At 46.8% G+C, this 21,532-nt stretch overlaps 1 protein-coding gene across 2 annotated transcripts in view; it reads left to right on the forward strand.

Moving 5' to 3' along the window:
* Positions 1–21,532, forward strand: part of Prkcb (protein kinase C beta) — a 336,312-nt gene that overhangs the window by 228,007 nt on the left and 86,773 nt on the right. For both annotated transcript variants that reach the window (XM_006980349.4, XM_006980350.4), the window contains exons 7-9: positions 398–532; positions 10,862–10,958; positions 18,807–18,953. In XM_006980349.4, the coding sequence (XP_006980411.1) occupies positions 398–532; positions 10,862–10,958; positions 18,807–18,953 (379 nt within the window). The remainder of the gene's footprint in view (positions 1–397; positions 533–10,861; positions 10,959–18,806; positions 18,954–21,532) is intronic.

A 21,532-nucleotide genomic window follows, 5' to 3' on the forward strand; every position in this document is an offset into this window, starting at 1 on the left:
ATTCCCCTGAGACTCCAGCAAGAGATTTCTCCATGCAGTCTCTGTACTTTATATCCAACCCACGTGTATGCAAATGCACACACATGCATGCCCAACGATGTCTTGGGTATTGGAATTTTTTCCCAGTGACTATCTATCTGTGGGAATAAAGACCGAGACAATGGCCACAGATAGACCTGCTTTTGTTAGAGCTAGCTTAGGTCTCCCACCTGTTTGGGCAACAGGCTGTCAAGCAGAATGAGCCCCGCCTCCCAAGGCAGTATAAACCAAATGTGTCTCCCACAGCAGCTCATGACAGTTAAGGATTTCTATCTCAGTCTCTTATCCTCTTGTACACTTCATCTGCTTGAGAAATCACGAAGGCCTTGGCTGACTGGCTCTCTCTCTCTCCCTCTAGTCAGCTGAAGGAATCAGACAAAGACAGAAGACTGTCCGTAGAGATCTGGGACTGGGACCTGACCAGCAGGAATGACTTCATGGGATCTCTGTCGTTTGGGATTTCGGAACTGCAGAAGGCCGGCGTGGATGGCTGGTAAGAAGGATTCTGCATTGGAAACTACAATGCAAGTCAGTCCATCAGACAAGGGATTGAACATGTTTTCCCTTTTCTCTTAAAATTGCAAAATGAAAACAAAAGCCCGAAGCAATGATTGCTGGCTTGGCCTCATGATTGTACCTTATTTGGCTCTTCAATGTACAAAATGGGAGTTAGCTGGGCCTGGTGGCAGGGCACTTTCATCCTAGCTACTTGGTAAACTGAGGCTGGGAGGACTGCCCGGGGAAGGCCTGCCTGGGAACTTTGAGTACTTGCTTCAAAATAAAGTAAAAGGAAGTCTGGGAGATCACTGGGTGGTGACGAATCTACCCAGCATTCGTGAACAAGGCCCTAAATTTAATCCCCAGGGCTTAAAAAATAATTAGTTGCTAGTATTAAAAGGGATGAGGAGACAGCTTAGTGAGTCAGTGAAGAGCTTGTTTTTATATAAGCATGAGGACTTGAATCCAGACCCCACCACCCATGTAGAAGTGGACACAGCAGCAGTGGCATGTTCTGTAATCCCAGCACCGGCGTGGCAAAGAGGGTGGAAATTGGGGGCATCCAGAGATAAGAAAAACCCTAGAACTCACTGGCAGGGGGTGAGTCTAACCAATTTGTGAGCTCCAGGTTCAGTGAAAAGAACTGTTAAAAAGTAAAGTGGAGAGTGATTAAAAAAGGCACGCACGTGCCGGGCGGTGGTGGCACACGCCTTTAATCCCAGCACTCGGGAGGCAGAGCCAGGTGAATCTCTGTGAGTTTGAGGCCAGCCTAGGCTACCAAGTGAGTCCCAGGAAAGGCGCAAAGCTACACAGAGAAACCCTGTCTCAAAAAAACCAAAAAAAAAAAAACGAAAAAGAAAAAGAAAAAAGAAAGAAAAAGAAAAAGGCACACATGCACGCACACACGCACGCACGCATGCACACACACACACAATCTGACACGACAAGGCTATATCTATGAAAAGGACATGGTTCTCTTTTGCCCACAGTTCTTACCTGTCCCTAGTTTATCATCTCTGCCCTACTGCACACAGCCTCATGGGCACCAAAGCCGTCTTAGAAGTTGACCTGACATATCTGAGCAGCCCATTGGCCAATCTTGACTCCTTAAGGAGGTGTGTCCTTGTTGACAGTGCCTCCTGAGCCTGTCCATAGTCACCTTCATGTCTCATTTCTGCTGGAGTTTTTGCTTTGCTCCCTTCTAATGCCAGAACGAAGCACCCTCATCCAATATCTGCAACAGGAAAGTGGGTCAGCCCTGTGGGCAACCACTTCATAGTCATCTGAGTAAGAGAGTCAGGGTCAGCGATCTAACCTGGCTTCCAAACCGTCGCTTTGGGGGAAGTGGTGATTGGACCTGTTCTTAGTTCTTTAAGATAAATTGTCTTCTTTCTAAATTGTCTCGCTTGGGACTTGTTCAGTTCCAAGTGGAAGAAATGAAAAATCAAACAGATTTCACAAGAAAGAGAATGCATCTTCCAGCCCATACATTCTCCATTGTCCTCCTTAAGCTTCCTAGTCCCTGCCCCATATTGATTTATCACAGGTTCTTTCTTCAAATGGCTAGAATGTTCTAGTCCCCAGGGTGCATCAGGGTGGAAGACAAATGTGTGTTTGTAAACTCATGGGGGGAGCAGAGATGAACCTTGACCAAGACATTACTCACAACAACAAATCAAGGACCACAATGAGAGAGGTCATGGGGACTAGAACTCAGGGGGGTTGGTATTCAAAAAAAAAAAAAAGCACAATTCAGAAGTGGTTAAAACACCCTTCTGGTAAAATAATGAGTAAAGTCAAGGCCGTCCTCAGCTCACTACTGAAGTCCTTGGCTGAGTCCATGGAAAGATTTAGTAGACTGACAGCTGAAAAACTGGTGTTTGGGGAAAAGGTTTTATGCAATAACATTAAACATATGTAAACAGAAAATGATAGCGTGATGGAAGCCCAGCCTTGGGGCTCTATCATCTACCAGCCTGAATCAAAAGATGGTCTTAACCCACGTTTCCAAAAGTTCACATCTTTCTTTGCAGATCAGGGAGCCACCTGCACACTGCGACTAAGTTTAGTGGCATCATAGGAGAAAGGAGATGCCTAAGGAGGAAGCAGTAGTGTGGCGTGAAAAGCTCGGCCACCCTTTCTTCCCCTTGCCATGTTCCTGTCTTCACGGACTCCCAGACAAGGAGTTCCTTCCTCCCAGACAAGGAGTCACCTTGACAGCGGTTAAAGAGAAAACCCATGATCCCTGGTGGGTAGAAGTGAGGCAGGAGAGAACATAATAATAATTGTAATAAAGATAGTTACCACGGACTGGCTCTGACCGGATACTGGGCTGAACACGCAGGTGCACAAATCATAGTTATATAAAAAACATGGCTTCTTCTGTGAAGACGTTCTTAGGCTTTCTCAGTTTGTGACCTCGTGGTGGCCACAGAGCAGGGTTTTGCCGGTGGTGCCTCCTAGGCTTCTCTCTTGCAGAGTAGCTATTCTGAACAGCACCCCCACACCCCAGGAGCAGGTCTGGCCCCACCTTGTTTGAGCCGTCTCACTGGCTTCTTGCTTGTGCCTTGGGTCCTGGCCTGCTGTCTTCCTCTGTGTGTCCCCTCCTCACGGAGACCAGCGTATTCCATCCCAGGCCACACCAGGCCCCATTCCCGCCCCCGCTCTCAGCTCTTCTGGGACTCCTCATTTCTGAGACTCCTTCATGGAGAGATGGTAGCTCTGCCCCAGGCCTCCCCCACCCTGCCCATCCCTCCCAGCTGCTGTGATGGCACAGTCCTCAGGTAGGACTGTGCCAGGGCACCCCTCTCCTTGCAATTCTTCTCCTTTTTTCCCCAGACCAATTAAACTGCATGAGGAACTTAAGTCCGTTTTCAGAAACGAAGCTGTCCCCCCACCCCCGCCACACACACACACAGACCTCTAGTTTTGCTGTGTGCACATTCAGCCCAGTACACACCACAGCCTTCAGTCTGAGATGCATCATGCCTGTTCTTCTCAGACAATCAAACAATTTTAAATGAAAACAACAACAACAACAACAACAAGCCAAGTGTTTACTTAAAACAGTTGTTGACTGAAACAGTTTTCCTGGGAGAAACTTAACAAGAGCTATGCATTTAACCCAAGCAAACAGAAAGACAGTGAAAAGACATGTGCCCTGGATAGGATAATAAGATGAGTAGGTTCCCTCTCAATGCCACACATACTCGATATGTTGATGTCGGTCTGTAATCCCAGCCCTGGGGAGGTGGAGACAGGGACAATCAGAAGTTCAAGGTTATCCTTAGCTATAAAATGAGTTCAAGGCCAGCCTGGGCTACAAAAATCTAAAAAAAAAAAAAAAAGGTAGAATTAATAATAAAATAAAATAAAATAATAATTAATTTTTTTGAGGCACACTGAATCTGAAGATTCACCTAGGCTAGCCAAGAAAGTCTCCAGATTCCTTCTGTGTCTGCTTCCTGGCACTGAGATTATATGCCTGTGATGCCACACCCAGGGTGCTCTGTGTGGATGCTGTAGTTCCAAACTCAGGGGCCTCATGCTGTCCAGAGAGTCTTTTAACATTCTCTGATGTTCAGTAAGTCACATCCCTTCTTGCAAACTCAGTTTCTCCCTCTGGTAGGAGATGGGCTCCTCTAACCCTCCTGCCATCTTATACAGTTATGTACTGTATGACACCAACAGTGGTCCTCCAAGTCGATAAAGGATCTGGAAAAATCATCTTGCTAAATACTATCATACAGCAGGTACCTCTGGTGTTCAGCAACAGGAACATGCCGTACAAACTTGCCTCAAAGAGCGGTAGGCTAGACCCCAGAGCTCAAGTATGCAGAGGGCTCCGTCATCTAGATTTCGGTTAGCACGCTCTATGATGTTTGCACCTCAAGGAAGCCCGCAGAGTGTGTCCTGGTTGTCCGGTGATGCCCAACTGTGATTTAAAACCATGTGGCAGAACCCCCAGAGGCAGCTGCAGAAGCCTCCAGATGTGCGGCACCTGCCCCCGGCCACTCATCTGCCTCGGAGCTGCCAGCTCTGTACCTGCTGTCAAACCCTCCTCCCCTCTGCACCTAATTGTGTCTATTTATGCTGTCTCCCCGCTTCCTCTTGGATTTGCTGGAGATTCATCTGTATTACTTGTTTGGTTTGTTTTCTCCAAAGAATCTGCTCTGGGACTATGTCTCAATTCTACGTCTGTTTTCTTCTCTCTGTCTGTTTATTTTGCATTTGTCTTTGAACTCCGGTTGAGTATTTTGCTATTTGTTTTTTTCTCCTTACCTTACCCAGCTCTGTAAGAATAACAAACCCTATTGGGGGAATAGACAGTCCCTTTAAGTTTTGACATGTCACATCCTGACTTCCGTTGTTGCTTGCCTGTCTGCCATTCTCTTTTTCATCTTCATTCTTACACACTTACATGTAGGCATATGCTTTAACCCTGAGAAATAGCTTTGCATTTAAATATTGGCTCCTGGGTGGGGAGGATGGCTTAGCAGTTAAGAGCACTTGCTGCTCTTATGGAGTTTGGTTCCCAACACCTCCATCAGATGCCTCCCAGGGGGATCCAATACCCTCTTCTGGCTTTCTTGGGTACTTGTGTGAACATGGTGCACACACACACACACACACACACACACACACACACAAACGTAAAGTAAAATAAGTCTTCAAGTATCTGTTTCTATGTCAAGTTGCAGTCATGTGGTTTAGACAGGGAATGAGGCTTCTTTGATTTTCTTTCTTCAAAACAGTTCTATGTATTATTTTATAATTTTATGTGTATGAGGGTTTTGCCTGCTTGTATGTATGTGCACTATGCATGCCTGAAAACAGTGAAGGCCAGAAGGGGGCTTCTGACCCCTTGGATCTGGAGTTACAGATGGTTGTGAGAGGCCATGTGGGTGCTGGGCTCAAACCCAGGTCCTCTGTAAGAGCACCAAGTGCTCTAAACTACTGAGCCATCTCTCTACCTCCTTGCTTTTTCCTTCCCGCCTTTCCTTTTTTTCCAACTAAACTCAGTATGCATTCAATGTCCCTATATTATATGAGCATTTGAAAACAATTGTATTTCTTGTCTGTAGGGTACACCACATCTCAGCATTGATGAGTTCCACATCCTCATGGTTTGTGGACCTTTTATGCCTTTATATTTTCATTTTGTTTGCTTAAGCTGAGTGCATAACACTTGTCATGGCTCTCTCAGTAAAACTGTTAGAAACTTTTTCTTTTCATTTCTATTATTTTTTTCCCCTCCTATGAATGTAGCAGTATCAGCCACTGTGTAACTCTTCCTGGCTTATTACCTGACATGGATGTTTGGTTATTGCAGTTAATGCTTTTCCCATAACCTCACTTCACTGATGGCACCCATATGGTCCCTTGTTCATTCTTTGGAAATCTACAGCCCAGAACCCTCTGTGCTTAGGAGACACAAGAGAACTAAACAGATACAGATCTTCAGTCCCAGGGAGCTGTCCCTTTGGGTGGAGAAAAAGAGAAACACTTTTACATTAGGAAAAAAAAAAAAACATGCATGTTCCAGATTGATAAACAAATGTTATCTGGAGACATAAGCAGGAAACAGGAGGGGGAATGCTGGGAGCAGGGCTGGTATGTAGATTTCATTCAGTCTTTTCTCAGGAAAGAATTTATTGGCCAGATGACATTTAGCAGTGTGTCTAAAAGGAGGAGGGACTGGGCCTTGCTGCTGTCCAGGGAGAAAGCAGCATGTGCAAAGGCCCTGAGGCAAGCCTGTGCCTCCAGAACTGCAGGTATCTTGAAGCAGCCTGTGAAGAAATGTAGGCCAGCAAGGAGGGGAACTGGTGGTGTGTGTCCCTTCACCTCTGTGTATGCCTGCAAAATAAAAATAAAATCTCACAGTTTATTATGAACCTGTTCCCATCGCTTGATAACCTTGGAAACAACATTTTTTTAAAAAAATGTATGTGTATGGGTGTGTATATGCATGGTCATTTGTGTGAATACTCATGTGGGGTTGGTGCTTGTGTGCTGTGGTATGCATGTGGAGGTGAGAGGTCAGTTTCTGGTGTTGGTCCTTATTTTCCAGTTTGTTTGAGGCAGAGTCTGGTTCACTGCCAGGTACACCAAGCTAGGTGACCTATGAGCTTCCAGGAAGGTAGGGTTACAGATGCGTGCTGCTGGATCTGGCTTTATGTGGGTCCTGGGGTTCCTAACTCCATCCTCTTGGTTGACAAGCAATTTCTTTTGTCCTCTGACCTATCTGAGCCACTGTTAGACATCATTTCTTATAGCTTCATGTGACCCATGCTGTGACTCTGCCTCCATCAGACAGTCCTTTATTGTAAGGTGGGAAATGCATATCTATAATCAGTAACTCCATGATAACAAACTGGCAGCTCAACTCTTATGTGTACAGCTTTAATTACTTCCAAATAAATCCTCAAGACTGAAATGGATGGCTCTGAGAACATGTGTGTCAGTAAAATGTTTGCCAACACATCCTGTATTTAAAAGAAAATCCCCGTCTGATGAATGTGTGAGAGTATTATTTCACCCTCAGTTATCAATGCAAGGATCATACACATTCTTTGTTTCTAATTATGCTAAGCATTGTCATTTGCAGATTGCCATTTGTTTATACTTGTGAATGACAGCCCTGGCTTTGCAGTTTGCTCATTGATTGCTAAGAACCTTTTATAGGGGATGTCGCCCAGTGTAGATCGCTTGCTCAGCAAACGCAAAGGCCTGGGTTTGGTCTCCAGCACTTCGGAGAAAAAGAACTCTCACTACTGAGGCTAGGAGCGTTTTCCCAGCATGTGTGTTATGGAGTTCTTCCCACTCACGTTAGATGCTGCTCTGTTTCTAATTCTCTAATTGTCTGAATTATCCATCCTGTGTTCACAGTCTCCAGTGGATTTTGAAACTCAGTGATTGGATTTTTCTTCTGAAACAGTCTTTCCTAATTTCAGATGGTTCTGTTTTCTTGACTCTCTTTGAAAATATGAATTAGGCATTTTCTAGGACTTTCCTTCGGCCGCTGTGTTTCTAGGTTGGCCTCATCCACTGCTTCTATGTTTCTTTCATTCTGATGGCTGCATTTCCATGTGTCCTGCTGCCTCTATCTCTCCCTGTTGAAAGATGAGCACAACAGTGGTGGGTGTCCCTGCCTTCGCCCTTCAGATCCAGATAAGGGAGCCAGGAACCTTTTGTAATCTCTTAGAATTCTGTTTTGTGCAGACCAGGTATCCTGTTCTCTGAGAGGGGACCACAGCTAGAGACAGCAGGCAAGCATTCCTCCTGATGGAGAAGTGTCCTCTTTACACCGGCTCTGGAGTCCCTGTTCTTTTCCTCCAGGGTACGGGTGTCCTTTCATGGGTACAGTAGAAGTACACATAGTCTGAGTCCAGAAAGGCTCCAAATACTCTTCTCACACTGCTTATGGCAGGCCTGCTCTCAGAGCTGATCCCTCACCCAGCCTCCCAGATGTGGGGGCATGGGACCCTCACTTACACTGATCCATGCTAGTCAGCGCCTGGGGTTCCCAGTACCCATGAAAGCCCGTGAACTATATTTTCTGAATTGCAAGACCCAGTATGACTTTGGATACTAGACTTATACTGACTTGTCCACTCTGTTCTTGGTCCTGCAAAGAGAAGGTCCTGGGGGCTGCTGGCAGATGCCGAAGATGCTGTGACACTCACCCATTTGCTGGTGCCATCTGGAAAGTGGAGAGGGCTCAGGCTAGACTGTGAGAGCAGTTGTACCTCTTTGGGCTAAACACTACCCAACAGAAGGACTTAAAGGATGAAGATTAATTTTGGCTCACAGCTTCAGACATTCCAGTCTGCAGTTGATTGGTATCATGTGCTTGAACTGAGCATCATGGTGGCTGAGCATGAGGAGGAGGCCAGCTGTCCACACCCTAGTGGGATGCAAAGTGTGTGGCAGGAACTAAGGACTGGGTAGAGCCCAGAGTTAATGCTTCTGATGACCTACTTCCTCCAGCTGAGTGTCATGTACAAAATGGCCCACAGCTTCTGAACAGAGTACTGCAGTGTGGGGACCAAGCATCTAATTCAAATCACGGAGTCTGTGAGGGATGTTTCACATTCACACCACAACACTGCCCCTCAACCCAGTGTGAGTGTGTGCCTGTGCCTGTGTGTGTGTGTACCTGTGTGTGTGTGTACCTGTGTGTGTGTACCTGTGTGCCTGTGCCTGTGTGTGTGTGTGCCTGTGTGTGTGTACCTGTGAGTGTGTGCCTGTGTGTGTGTGTGCCTGTGTGTACCTGTATGTGTGTGCCTATGTGTGTGTGTGTGTGTGTGTGTGTGCCTGTGAGTGCATGTGTGGAAGCCAGAGGTTGATGTATGTCTTTCCTAATCACTTTTCTCCACCTTACGGTTTGAGACAGGGTCTGTCAATGAACCTGAAACTCACCAATTGGCTAAGGGTCCCTGGGATCCTCCTGTTTCTGGCCCCCAGTGCTAGGATTAGAGGGGCCCAGCTCTGTTCTTTTGTGCTGGGGATCTGAACTCAGGTTCTCAAGCTGCCACAACAGGCACTTCACCCACGGTTGTCTTCCTAGCTTTGCCTTTCTTTTTAACGGTCACCTTTTACTTTAAAAAGTGACAGTGGGTTCATTTTAAAGGAAGGGATAAAATCTCTCTCTTCTCTACCCTCCTCTTTCAATTTCTATATCAGTAGTTGAATCCAGCTCTTTGTACAAGCTAATTTTCACCCTCAACCCAAACAATAGACTTTAAATGTGAACTTATTATTTTTTAAAAATCCTGTTTTGGGGGGCAGAGTTCATGACAGGGTTTCTCTCTGCAGCCCTGGCTGAATTGGAACTAACTCTGTAAGACTAGGCTGGCTTCTCAAACTCACAGAGATTCTCCTGCCTCTGTCTCCTGAGTGCTGGGATTAAAGGCATGCACCACCACAGCCTAGTTAAAATCCAGTTATTTTAATGAAAAACATTAAGTCAAAATAATGTGCAGATTTTAGCAGAACCCTGAAGAGGCTTATGAAAGACAAAGCTAGACCACACCATCCTGCAGTCTCACATGTTCAGTCACATCACCTCATAGAAGCTCCTGGAACTCATGTCTACAGCAAGCCTCCTTGAGTTCCAGCAGATGGACACACAAGTTCTTAGTTTCATGTCTTTTAGAGATTTAAGGGGAGAGAGCCAAGAAGCCAGTGTGAGGCTTAGAGGTTCCGATTACTGCCTCTGATTCTCCTGTCCCTTCAAATGGACACTGCTCAAGAGGATGTGTGCACTGAGAAAAACTTTGAGCTTAAAATTCCATATTTGCACCTACATCATAGATGCTAATTTCTAGGGAGAATTGTTAGGGAGGAGGAGTTTGGGGGCCTCCCTTTCACCTTTGAATGTCCTCTTTCCTTCCTCATTTTTCCCCTTTATTACTTATGGTCAGTATCCTAGTGGTTAAAAAAAACAAGCCAAAGCTCCTATGCATATTATCAGACCATTGATCCATCAGCGACGACAAGAGTGAGTTTTTGGAGGCTGTTTATTGAGGACTGGTGCTGTGTTCATTTCACACACCACCACCACCACCACCTTTCAGTTCTAGGCGGAAGAGACTTCTATTCCAATGTGTAGGTGCAAAATACAAAGTTTCAGGTGGACTTTGGACCCAAGGTCATCCAAAGGAGTAAGGAGGTGAGGTAGAACCAAAGCAAGGTGCCGCCGCCATGCCGTGCCAGAGCTTGTGCCTATAACCACAGGGACACTGTTCCTTCAGAGGCCAAGAACAGAGTGTCCCACACTGTCCCACTCCCCCACACAGCCTTTTCAGGGGAAAACAGCCCCGTGAGGTCTGTGGTCAGGGGTGGGAGAGGAAAGCCCACACCCACCGGGAGGCCTGCTGGAGTGACTCTACAGAGGGCAGTGTGCGTGACTAGCGGGCAGAGCTGGGTGTGCACCTGTGCAGACACACGTCTGCCACAGCCCCAGTGTGGAGGGCCTGGCCTGGCCTCGCCTTACCTCGCCTCGCCTCGCCTTCCACCTTGTTTGAGGCAGTGTTGTTCATGCTGCCTGCACAAGGCTAGCTGACAGCTGAGTTTCTGGGGATTCTCTGGTTTCAGCCTCTTCCTCGCTCTAGCAGGGCTAAGCTTACAGATGCATTACCTTGTCTAGCTTTATGTGCATTCTGGGGATTTGAACTCAAGTTCTCACACTGGCATGGCAAGCACTTTACCCACTGGGCTGTCTCCTCGGCCCTCAACACAGGTTTTTTAGGCAGGCTTTTTGCTCAGCTTGGTGCTCGTACACACAGTCACAGACTTACCACAACTGCTTGTCTCCCATTAGGTTCAAGTTACTGAGCCAGGAAGAGGGCGAGTACTTCAATGTGCCTGTGCCGCCAGAAGGGAGCGAGGGCAATGAAGAGCTGCGACAGAAGTTTGAGGTGAGGTTTTGTTCTTTCACCGTTTCTATGGGAACCTGATACATTGTATCATTTCGATCTTTTTATCCTGATTGTGGTGTGGTATGTATGGAGACCTTTCATGACTTTGAGCCTTTGCAATGCTGTTCCAGCTCCTAGAAAACTCCTATTTATACTTCAAGACCCTTCCCTTGTGAAGTCTTCCCTGTACTGGTTCAGACTTAGACATTTCTTCCAAAATGCTCATTTCATGCCCAGGTCTTTGTGACTGAATGGTAATAATGGGAGTGGAGAAGTGGACAGAGTAGAGATATATTTTGTTAGAATTCTGAATCTGGGTCTCTCAGCAGGTGGGTCTGTACTGTTTTCAAATAATTGACTATACTGATGACTCTACAAAGCTCATGTGGGTAGATCCTCACAATCATTTTGTCCAACCCATGGTGACTGAGTGTGACCTCGAACTCTACTGCTCAGATAAGCTCCTTTTCTGTCTTGGGGGCTAGGGATCCCTCCTGTCAGCTCCTGTGAGATGAGGTGTGTAGGCACCTGCCGGTTTTGCCAAGGGAGATGTTCGGGGGAAGGTGGGTGTGACTGTGCATGGTATATGTGCATCACATTATTTGAAAGTATTTTCATGTGGGAAACTCGGTGCTTTGTTCACACAATTTAATGTGCCAAGCCTGGTGGCCAGTCCTCAGGTCTCAGGAAGCAATCATCTGCTCTGGAAGGTCAATGAGAGCAGAGTTGGGGGAAGGTGAGGCTGGGAAGTGGGTGATGTCAGAGAACTGGCTGCCATGGCTTTAAGAAAGGTTTTGGCATTTACTCCAAGAAGCATGCTGGCTTCTCACTCAGCTAGACACACGGTACTTGAGTACCCATGGGCCCTTGTCTTGAGCCTGGGTCTTCCACACAGTCTGGACAATAGGGATGCTTTAGATGCCGTGGAGTCTCCCTGGAAATGAGTGGGTTGGCCTTGGGCTCACCAGTCATCTCCCCTCCACTTTCCTAGTTTAAATCTGAAGTGTTCCCACAGGCTTATGGTTTGAATGCTTAGTCCCTGGTGGTAGCTCTATTGCGGGAAGTTCTAGAAACTTCAGCTGGAGGAACTAGGCACTGTAGTGGGTCCTTGTAGGTGTCTTGTCCCTAGCCGGGCCCTTCCTGTCTTGCTTTCTGCTTCCTGTCCACCATGATGTAAGCAGATGTTGCCCACCACACACTCCCACCACCATGATGCCCTGCCCAAGTGCACAGGATCAAGAGACCATGGGCAGACCCCTCTGAAACTGGGAGCCAAATACATTCTCCTCTTTTACTTCGTGCCTATCAGGTGTTGGTCTCAGTGACAAAATGACTAACATATACAATGACCTTGATCACTAAAGGTCATTTTCTTGGTGGCTGTGCAAGTCTGAATAACTTGATAAAAGAACCTTCCCACCACTCAGAGTTGTGAATTGGATGTTTTCCGAAAAGAACTGGAAGGCAAGACTTCCAGAGAAATCTTTCTGGGCTGGCAGTATCTGTTGGCTGAGGCCGTTATGATTACGGGTGAAAAAAATAAAACAAAACAAAAAAACAAGGCCGGTATTCTCTTGTAGAAAATGAAGTCTCAGCTTCGCAAAATAATTCCTTCTGTCCTGGGGCGGAAGGGGTGACATTTCCAAACACCAAAGAAAACATTTTCTATGCGAATAGAGCATTTGTCTGAGACAGTAATTGGCTTGAAGCACAGGGTTGTTTTATCTGCATGCGACAAAATATGTCCCTTTATCCCTAGCAGGAGCCTGCAAATACTTGTTTATGCCTGAATTATAATCGCTCCATACCATAGTTGTTGATTAAAAAAAGCGCTTCCAACCGACTGAAATCGCTCTCAGACACATGGAGGGATTTTACTTGACCTTGAACGTGAGAAATGTAATCCCCTCACAATAAGCAATTAGCACCCAGAATGAGTCAGGAATTACCTTCAAGCTCCTTATCTGGGGTGACTGGAGCTGCCAGAATCAGGGTGATAGTGTTCTGTGGTGGGGTGCTAGATGCTATGAGCAGACATTCCAGAACATCCTCTGGAGGGCGTCCCCTGTCCTTGGCCTTGCTTCTGGCCAACGTGGGTGGTTCAGAGTGAGTCTCCCGGCAGGCTTAGGATCCTCTTTCTTTCTTTCTCTCTCTCTCTCTCTTTCTTTCCTTTCTTTCTTTCTTTCTTTCTTTCTTTCTTTCTTTCTTTCTTTCTTTCTTTCTTTCTTTCTTTCTTTCTTTCTTTCAAGATTTATTTATTCATTATGTATACAGTGATCTGCCTGCATGTATACATGCAGGACAGAAGAGGGCACCAGATCTCATTACAGGTGGTTGTACAGAGCCACCATGTGGGTGCTGGGAATTGAACTCAGGACTTCTGGAAGAACAGCTAATGCTCTTAACCTCTGAGCCATCTCTCCAGCCCAGGATCCACTTTCTTAACAAAGTACTTAGGACACACTGTGTGTCACTCTGAATGCCTTCTTGTCACATACCCCAAAAGGTACACTGGGCCCACTCCAACTTTTCTTTCAGCAGAGGAAACTGAGGCACAAGAAGTAAAAACTTTCCAAGGCCCCAGAGCTGGTCATGGCCATGGGCTTGAGTTTCTCTAGAAATATATTATAAGGGTCCTGAACCTGGTCTGGAGGTGCTTTTCCTGTTTCCAGCACTTGAGAGGCATAGGCAGGGGGATAGAGCATTTGCAACCAGTCTGGGCTACACAGCAAGACCCTCGCTCAAAATCATCCATCAGTGAATAAATGATGGTAGTTGATTTTGGGAACTGGTCCCACAAGCCTTGTGAGGAGCAGAGCAGGGTGGTAAGGAGGTAAGGCAAGAAAAGGAAGAGGTTGGGTAAGGACAGTGAAGGATTAGTTCCAGAGCCCTTTGCCCTCAGGAGATACCCAACCTGAAGACACCAGATTCTCCACATAGAATGCCATATATACATACGTATGTATATGTATAGCTTTAAACCAACCCAGATGGCTTAGAATGCACATTACAATGCAGAGGTCTCTAAATGGCTAGTACTGTATTATTTGGAGATCAAAGACGAGAGATCCATACATGTTCAGGGTGGAGAGATTATTCCTCAATGTTTTGTCCCCTTGGCTGCCTGAATCTGCTGCTAGTGATGGTCAGAGCAAGCGCTTGCAGCTAGACTTGAATAACCTCTGTCTTCTAAAAAAGAAAACTCTAGGAGTTTCCTTGCTGAGTGTCCCCATCCAGGGGTCGGAGCTGGGGCCTTCTCCACAGCCTTCTTCCCTCACTAGTGGAGGCACCTACCCCTGACAAGATGAGCCAGGGGGAGAGGGGGTGGCAGTTCTTTATAGGCAGCAGCCCAGAGTTGGGGGAGCATACCCGAGAGTCTGCACAAGCTGCCTGGCTTTAAACCCTCCTTACCGCAGGGAAGTTACTCTGTCTGAGCTTTCAACTCATCATCTGTAACACAGGGATTCTGACACTCTTAACTGCCCAAGATTACATGAGGATAGGATGACATCATGCCTCTAGGAGCGTCGAGTGCAGCAGAAACATTCAGGTGTTGAATGCTGGTAATGGCGTCGCCAGCCTCCTCCCTGGAAATCAACCAAACTCAGTCCATGCTCCTGGGGTTGGTGGGAGCCTCTCCAGGTACTCCTTGCCTCCTGGCCTTCTGAGGTCGCTAGGAGGGCGTTTGGAGGCTCCTCGGAGGGTAGAGTACAGAAGGGCCTCAAGTCAGGACAGGTGCTGATCATCTGAGGTGGGACTTGGAGTCTTTGTGGTTCCCTAGGACACAATGCAGAGCGACACTGCTCCGCTCAGCGGAGATGCCTGCTGCTTTGCCTCTGCGCAGACTTCTCCGGCTCAAGATTGCAGACATGAAAGGCAGGCGCCCGTGGACGACTGTTTCTGCTGTGGCTTTCATTTTCGATAGCACTCTCTTTGATGCAGGGCCTGTGAGGCACTTGCAACTTGGGGAGCTGTAGAGAGTTGTGTGACAGGTTCTTGTCCTCAGAAGGCTGGTGGGACCAGGGGAACAACACCAAATGCTTCCAGGAACCAGGCACATAATAGGGAGGAAGCCTGGTCCACCCAGTGTTACTGGGCCCACTTCTTCAGAGAAAGCTGGGAGTCTGGCTTTGTAGTTTTGTTTTGTTTTTTGGTGCAAGGGAGAGAACACAGGACCTCATGTATGCCAGGAATGTGCTCTACTACTGAGCCACACCTCCAGCCCAGTTCTATGTTTTTATAATAACACTCCTGATTTTTAACAGTTGGCAACCTCTTTCCATGTTAAAGCGGCAAGAATTGTTTGGCAGAAGAGGCTTCTTATTTAGATTCTAGATATTGAACTAATATGCCCTTGCTATAACAAAGTACTGAAACTAGGTAATTAAAAAAAAAAAGGTTTCCCTATGCAAACACTCATACACATGCACACACACACACACACACACACACACACACACACACACACACACACCATTTGGAGGCTGAAAAGCTGCTCAGTTCTATCAGTGTGGCCTCTGGTGAGAATCACCTTGGTGGGGTTCTAACATGGGGGAGAACCAGAAACGGAAGTGGATACATGTGTGGCTTTGCTTTCTAAAGACTGCTCTAAAGAGCAATACACCATGAAACCAGCATCATTCCTTCCCAAGGGCAGCAGCCCAGCTACCCACTGACTTTCTACAAGGTCCCATCTCTTAAAGGTTACCTCATGTCATACTGTGGACCAAGGCTTGAAACCACAGCGTACAAACACAGGCCCCTAAGGACTTTTTAAAATTTGGTTATTTGGAGGGCTGGAGAGATGGCTCAGTGGTTAAGAGTACTAGCTGCTCTTCCAGCAGACAGGGTTCAAATCCCAGCACCAACACGTGGCTCACAATTGTCTGTAACTCCTGTTCCAGGGGATCTGAGGCCCCCTTATGGTCTCCACAGGCACTGCATGCACACTGTGCACAGACACACCTGCAGATAAAACACCATGCACTTAAAAGCAAAATGAAAAAAAAAAAAAAAAGGAGCTTATTTCCAGTCCATTGAAGCAAACCCAAGTGAAAAAAACGGAAGGCATACTCTCTCTCCCCTTTCATTTACAAGGGAATTGTGCTCTAGGACCTCCATGTGGATGGATGTGCACACCCAATGGGCTGGGGATGGGGTGAGAACCAAGTGTGGGAGTCTGGTGCATCCCAGGTCAGCTGCAAAGGAAATGGGAAACACAGTGATGAATCCATGAGACAGGGAGGCTGGATTGTCAGGAAGAAGTCAAGAGGCTGGAGGGAGGATTAGGGATGGCGAGAGGATGTGGCCCCAGAAAGACAGACAGCTGTTGTCTGGGGCACCTCTCTTATGTGAAGTCTCCACCCAGATGATGTAGTCTCTTGCTTTGAATCACCTCCTTCTCTCTGGGACCCAAGGCCGCTCTCTCTCAAATGTCTTTTCTTTGCCTTTAACCTTTAAGTGCTGCTTGTTGGGTGTTTTAGCCTGAACTATCAACGACTTTCTATAAAACTAGTTGGAGTACTGGGACAACTGTTTTGTTAGTAGCCTCAAACACTACCAGCATCCATCAATAGAAGAATGAACAATACTAACAATGAATTCTCAGCAACCCAGAGAGGACTTTCTGGTTCACATAACTGAGTGGAGGGTTTTCCAGAATGTTCTGATGAGAGGAGGAAGGAAGGCATCCTCTGGATGAAATTCAGGAATAGACAAAGCTGCCCTATGAGAATAGAAACCAGAGCAGAGATTGTCTTCGTTGTTTGTGGGGGCAGATCAGCTTCAAACGTCCCTGGGGAATTGGTCTTGTTCTGTGTCTTCTTTGGGGTATGTTTATGCATGTAATTGTCAACATTCATAAAAGAAGCACTTAAGATCTGTGATTTTTACTGCTTACATCTCAAATATTTACGTATTTTATGTATTTGGGTAGGCATGTTCATGTGTGTGCAGGTGCATATGTATCTACATGCACATGGAAGCCAGAGGACAACCTTGGGTGTCCTTCCTCAAATACTGTCCACCTTTATCTTGAGACAAGGTCACTTACTGGCCTGGAACTCACTGAGTAGAGCTAGCTGCTAGACAGTGAGCACCAGGGATCCACCCTCCTGTCCTCCCCTCCCCAGCACTGGGGTTATTAGCATGGACCACCCTGCTCTTTTTAATGTGGACTCTGAAGTGAGAACTCAGGTCTGTGTGTTTACAAGGTAAACACTTTACCAACTGAGCTATCTCCCTTAGTCCCAATTTGAATTTTTTTAAAACACTAATTAAGAAGATGAAAAGCAATGGGAGCTTTGCAATCTCTCTCACTGAATGTCAGCCTGGGTGAAAGCTGACATGTTTCTTGAAATGCTGCGTGGAGGATGCAGTCTCTTCATGACGTGCTTTATTTGAGCATCAACCTCTCTTTTGCTCCCTGAGCTACCCTGAGCACCTAGAGCAGAGCATGGTGTACAGCAGACACCCAGTGGGAGTCCCTTGATTGGATGAGTCATCTTCATTGGCATTCAGAACCCCAGGGAGGGCTTGAGGGGATGGCTCAGTTCATAGAGCGTTTGTGCCATCTTAAAGACCCGAGTTTGAATCTCCACAAACTCATGTAAAGCCAGGTGTGGTTATTACATGCATGTGTATTCCAGTGCTCCTGTGGAGAGATGGGAGGCAGAGGTAGGACAATCCCTGGAAACTAATTTGAGAGCCAGCCAGCCCGGGGCACACAGTGGCAAGTGACAAGACAGGCCCTGCCTCAAACAAAGTAGATGAGGACTGACATCCGAGGTTGTCCTCTAACCCTCCACTTGTGTGCCCCCACTTATATTTACCAAAATTTACACCTGTCTCTATCATCTGTCATCTATCTATCTATCTATCTATCTATCTATCTATCTATCTATCTATCTATCTATCTATCTATCTATCTATCTATCTATCTCTCTCAACACACACACACACACACACACACACACACACACACACACACACACACGGCAGGAGGGGTGAGAAACAAAACCTCAGGAAGCATTTTATTGCCTCCTTGTCATCAAAAGTCATGAAATAAGGAACCAGTAACAGTGGCAGCCATTCACTGATGTCTGCTGTGTGCCAGGACTCTGCAAAGGATGCACGCTTGGCACCGGCACCGGCAGCTTTCATGGAGACTGGGGTACAGAAGGTTCATTTGCCAGGCGCACTCAATTGCCTGTTCTGCTCCACATACTCATCCTGACACCTGACAATCAGTGAAAATCAGACTGGCAAAGCCTGTGTCCTCCGGGAGTTTATGTTCTGGTGTGAAAGGAAACAAAAATCATGAAACCAGTGTGTGTGCAGAAAGTAAAGCAAGCGAGGACAGAAATTACTAACAGCTGTTTATGGGAAGCAACTGGAAAAGGCTCTCTTACAGAGGCGCAGCAGCTTTGGGGAAAGAGTGCTTACTCTCTCAACAAATGCAAACGGAAGCATTTTAGGTAGTGGTTGACTGGTTGTATGAGAGGCTTCATGTTGGCTACTGTGAAGCCTGGTAGGGAGGGAACCAATGTGGATCCCCTGGGTGACAGACAGATGCTAACAAGCAGTGCTGATTGACAGGGAAAGAAGTCAATGAATTCCAGGGCCAGTAAGGAAACACAGCACCTCCCAGAGAAGGATGTGATTAGGGGGATAAAGAGAGATAAAGAGGCCAGGCTGGCCTCAAGATCATACATTTGCAGAGCAAGGTAGTCGTGCATTGCACAGCACAGATGTCTGGCTGTAGGACCCACAATCTCTGCTGAGCCCATGAATCTTCCTACCAGAGTGCTCTCATCCCTCATCCTATATTCTGTCTGTTTCTTCCTCCAGAGAGCCAAGATCGGCCAGGGTACCAAAACTCCAGAAGAAAAGACAGCCAACACCATCTCCAAATTTGACAACAATGGCAACAGGGACCGGATGAAACTGACCGACTTTAACTTCCTGATGGTGCTGGGGAAAGGCAGCTTTGGCAAGGTACAGAAGGACTTGGTGGCTGCTTCCGCTTTGGATGGAACAGCTGTCCCTGTGGTGGGAAAAGAAATGAACATACGAAACCCAGATTGCAGTCCACTCTGAAGATCATGAAGCAAATGAATAGGGGCTTAAGTCACCTACAAACTGAGAGGGGACCCACTCACAAGATCTGAGGAGGAGAAAGCAGCCAAGAGTGGGAATGAGCCAGTCATGCATTCAGAACAAGGAAAGAGGGGCTGAGGACGTAGCTCAGTAATCAGAGGGCTTGCCTAGCATGCATGAAGTCCTGATTTTGGTCCCTAGCATCACATAAACCAGACATAGTGGCATGTACCGGTAACTTCAAAATTTGGGGCTCAGGAGGTGGAGGTACAAGGATCCTCCTCAGCAGTATAGTGAGTTCAAGGACTGTCTAGAATACATGAAACCTAGTCTCTCAAAGTAACCCAGGGCAAGGAAAGGCTGTTCCAGCACAGCGAACAGCAGTGCTAGCATCCTGAGGTGAGAAGAGCTTGGTACATTCTAAGTGCCATCAGGAGGCACTGGGCCCACAGTGACCTGAGCAGGAGGATACTCTAGGTGCCATCAGGAGGCACTGGGTCCACAGTGACGTGAGCAGGATACTCTAGGTGCCATCAGGAGGCACTGGGTCCACAGTGACGTGAGCAGAAAACATGAGGTTGCAGAGGGAAGCAGTGGCCTGATCATGCTGCTGCTGCTGAGCTAGGAAGATATGACTGGATTTTATTCATAGTGCAGCAGGGAGCCATTGAAAGTTTTTAAGCAGGGGAGTGACAGGATCGGGTTTGCTTTTGGAAAAGATCACGGTGGCAGCTGAGAATGGGAACAGTTCCTTTTGAGCAGCAGCACAGTTGAAGGGTGACTCTGGGACTCATAGAGCAATCCTGGATGCTTTTATAGATACCATGAGACACTGTTTTACCAGAGTTGAGATTGTGTTATAAGTATTCCTGACTTGTTTAGTGTTGTTCGGAGTCTTTGAATCCCTCAGTGTGCCACAAAGATGTCTGATATAAATCTCATCCCGTGAACTCAGGTGTGCAAAAAAATATAAATTTCTTTTTTTTTCTCTGAAATTTAAGCCAGAAAACTGAGTTATCCTTGAATCCCCCTATGTTCTCTGTCTTCATCCTTATACCACCCACGTCCTTCCATGCTACATACAATCCACTAGTCAATCTTGTTGGGTTGGTCAAAGTCTACACAGCACCTGCTAACTCTATTCCATCTTCAACAGCATGGGCCTCAGCTAAACCAGCGCTCGGCACCCCTAATCAGCACACTCTTCCCTTAGCAGTGGTAGTGATCGCCTTGTCTGTGTTAGTCTTCTCTCCTGCCACAGTTCAGATACATTCTCTGCTCCATTCTCATTCCTGGCTAACACTGCCCTTATGCTCTGGTCCTTCTTTGGTGCTCGACATCTTTGCTTTTTCTGGTGCCACCCAGTGTGTTCTAGATACAATGGTGACTGTTGGGTGCCTGAATCAAGCCAGTTTCCTTCTTCCCATGGAGCTTTGTTGACACAAGACCCTCGGGTCTTTACATGGCTGTCTCTTCTAATTCACATCTCTGCTTGGACACCACTTCTGTAAGGTCTTTGCTGACCACCGACTTAAAGCAGCTACTCATTCATTCACTTTGACATAGGGTCTTGCTACCTAGCCCAGGCTGGCCTCCAGCCCATAATCTTCCTGCCACAGCCCTCCCTCCTAGTGCTAGGATTATAAGCATGTGCCACCCTGCCCAGCCATTCTTCATTCTGTTTTCTCCTCTCATGGAAACCATTAATGAATGACACCTCTAGCTGCATATTCGTCTGTCCCTCTTCTTGCTCTACGACCTAAGAGACCCAAGAGGAAGACTCTCCCCTGTTATAGTCAACACTGGATTTCAGAATTATGGACCCAATTAATTCAACATCTAGGTTTAATGCCTGTATTTTCTCTTGCCCATGGCCAGGTTTTCTGTTGAGATTCAATAAATCTTAGAGTTTGAAGAATCCCAGAATGGAGTGGGAAGGAAGGACAGACACTCAAGGGGATGGCCAAGCGGCACTGAGATCCACAAGGTTACACAGTAGGCAGCTGGTTGTGGTTCACACTACTTGTATGAGTTTTCCAAGAGTGATGAGCAGCTTGGGTAGAGAAGCAGGTCGAGAATAAGAGGGGCTGGGTAAGGGGAAGCAGCGAACTAGATGATGGTAACGCAGCCTGCTGCAATCCAGAGGCCGGCATGGGGCAGGTGGCCAGGAAGACTGTGTTAAGTGAGTGAGTGGAAACGGTGCCTAGACAGAGTCAGGAAGGAAGCCAACAGGAAGAAAGGCATCACTTGGTGGGAAAGAAGGGCTCTATAGAAGCCCAGAAATGAGATATGAAGGGGAGAGTTGGGTGTTTAAAATGTTAGGAAGGATGGATTTCAACGTGAAATAGTTTCCCCAGTGATGAAGAAGAAAGCAGCCTAAAGAAATAGGAAATTCTCAAACTGAGTCCAGCAGGGAGTCTTGTTTTCTGGCATTTCTGAGGTCTGACCTATGTAACCTGGCCTGGCCTTGAACCGTC

The sequence above is a fragment of the Peromyscus maniculatus genome, chromosome 1, assembly GCF_049852395.1.
Source record: "Peromyscus maniculatus bairdii isolate BWxNUB_F1_BW_parent chromosome 1, HU_Pman_BW_mat_3.1, whole genome shotgun sequence".
Lineage (NCBI taxonomy): Eukaryota > Metazoa > Chordata > Mammalia > Rodentia > Cricetidae > Peromyscus > Peromyscus maniculatus.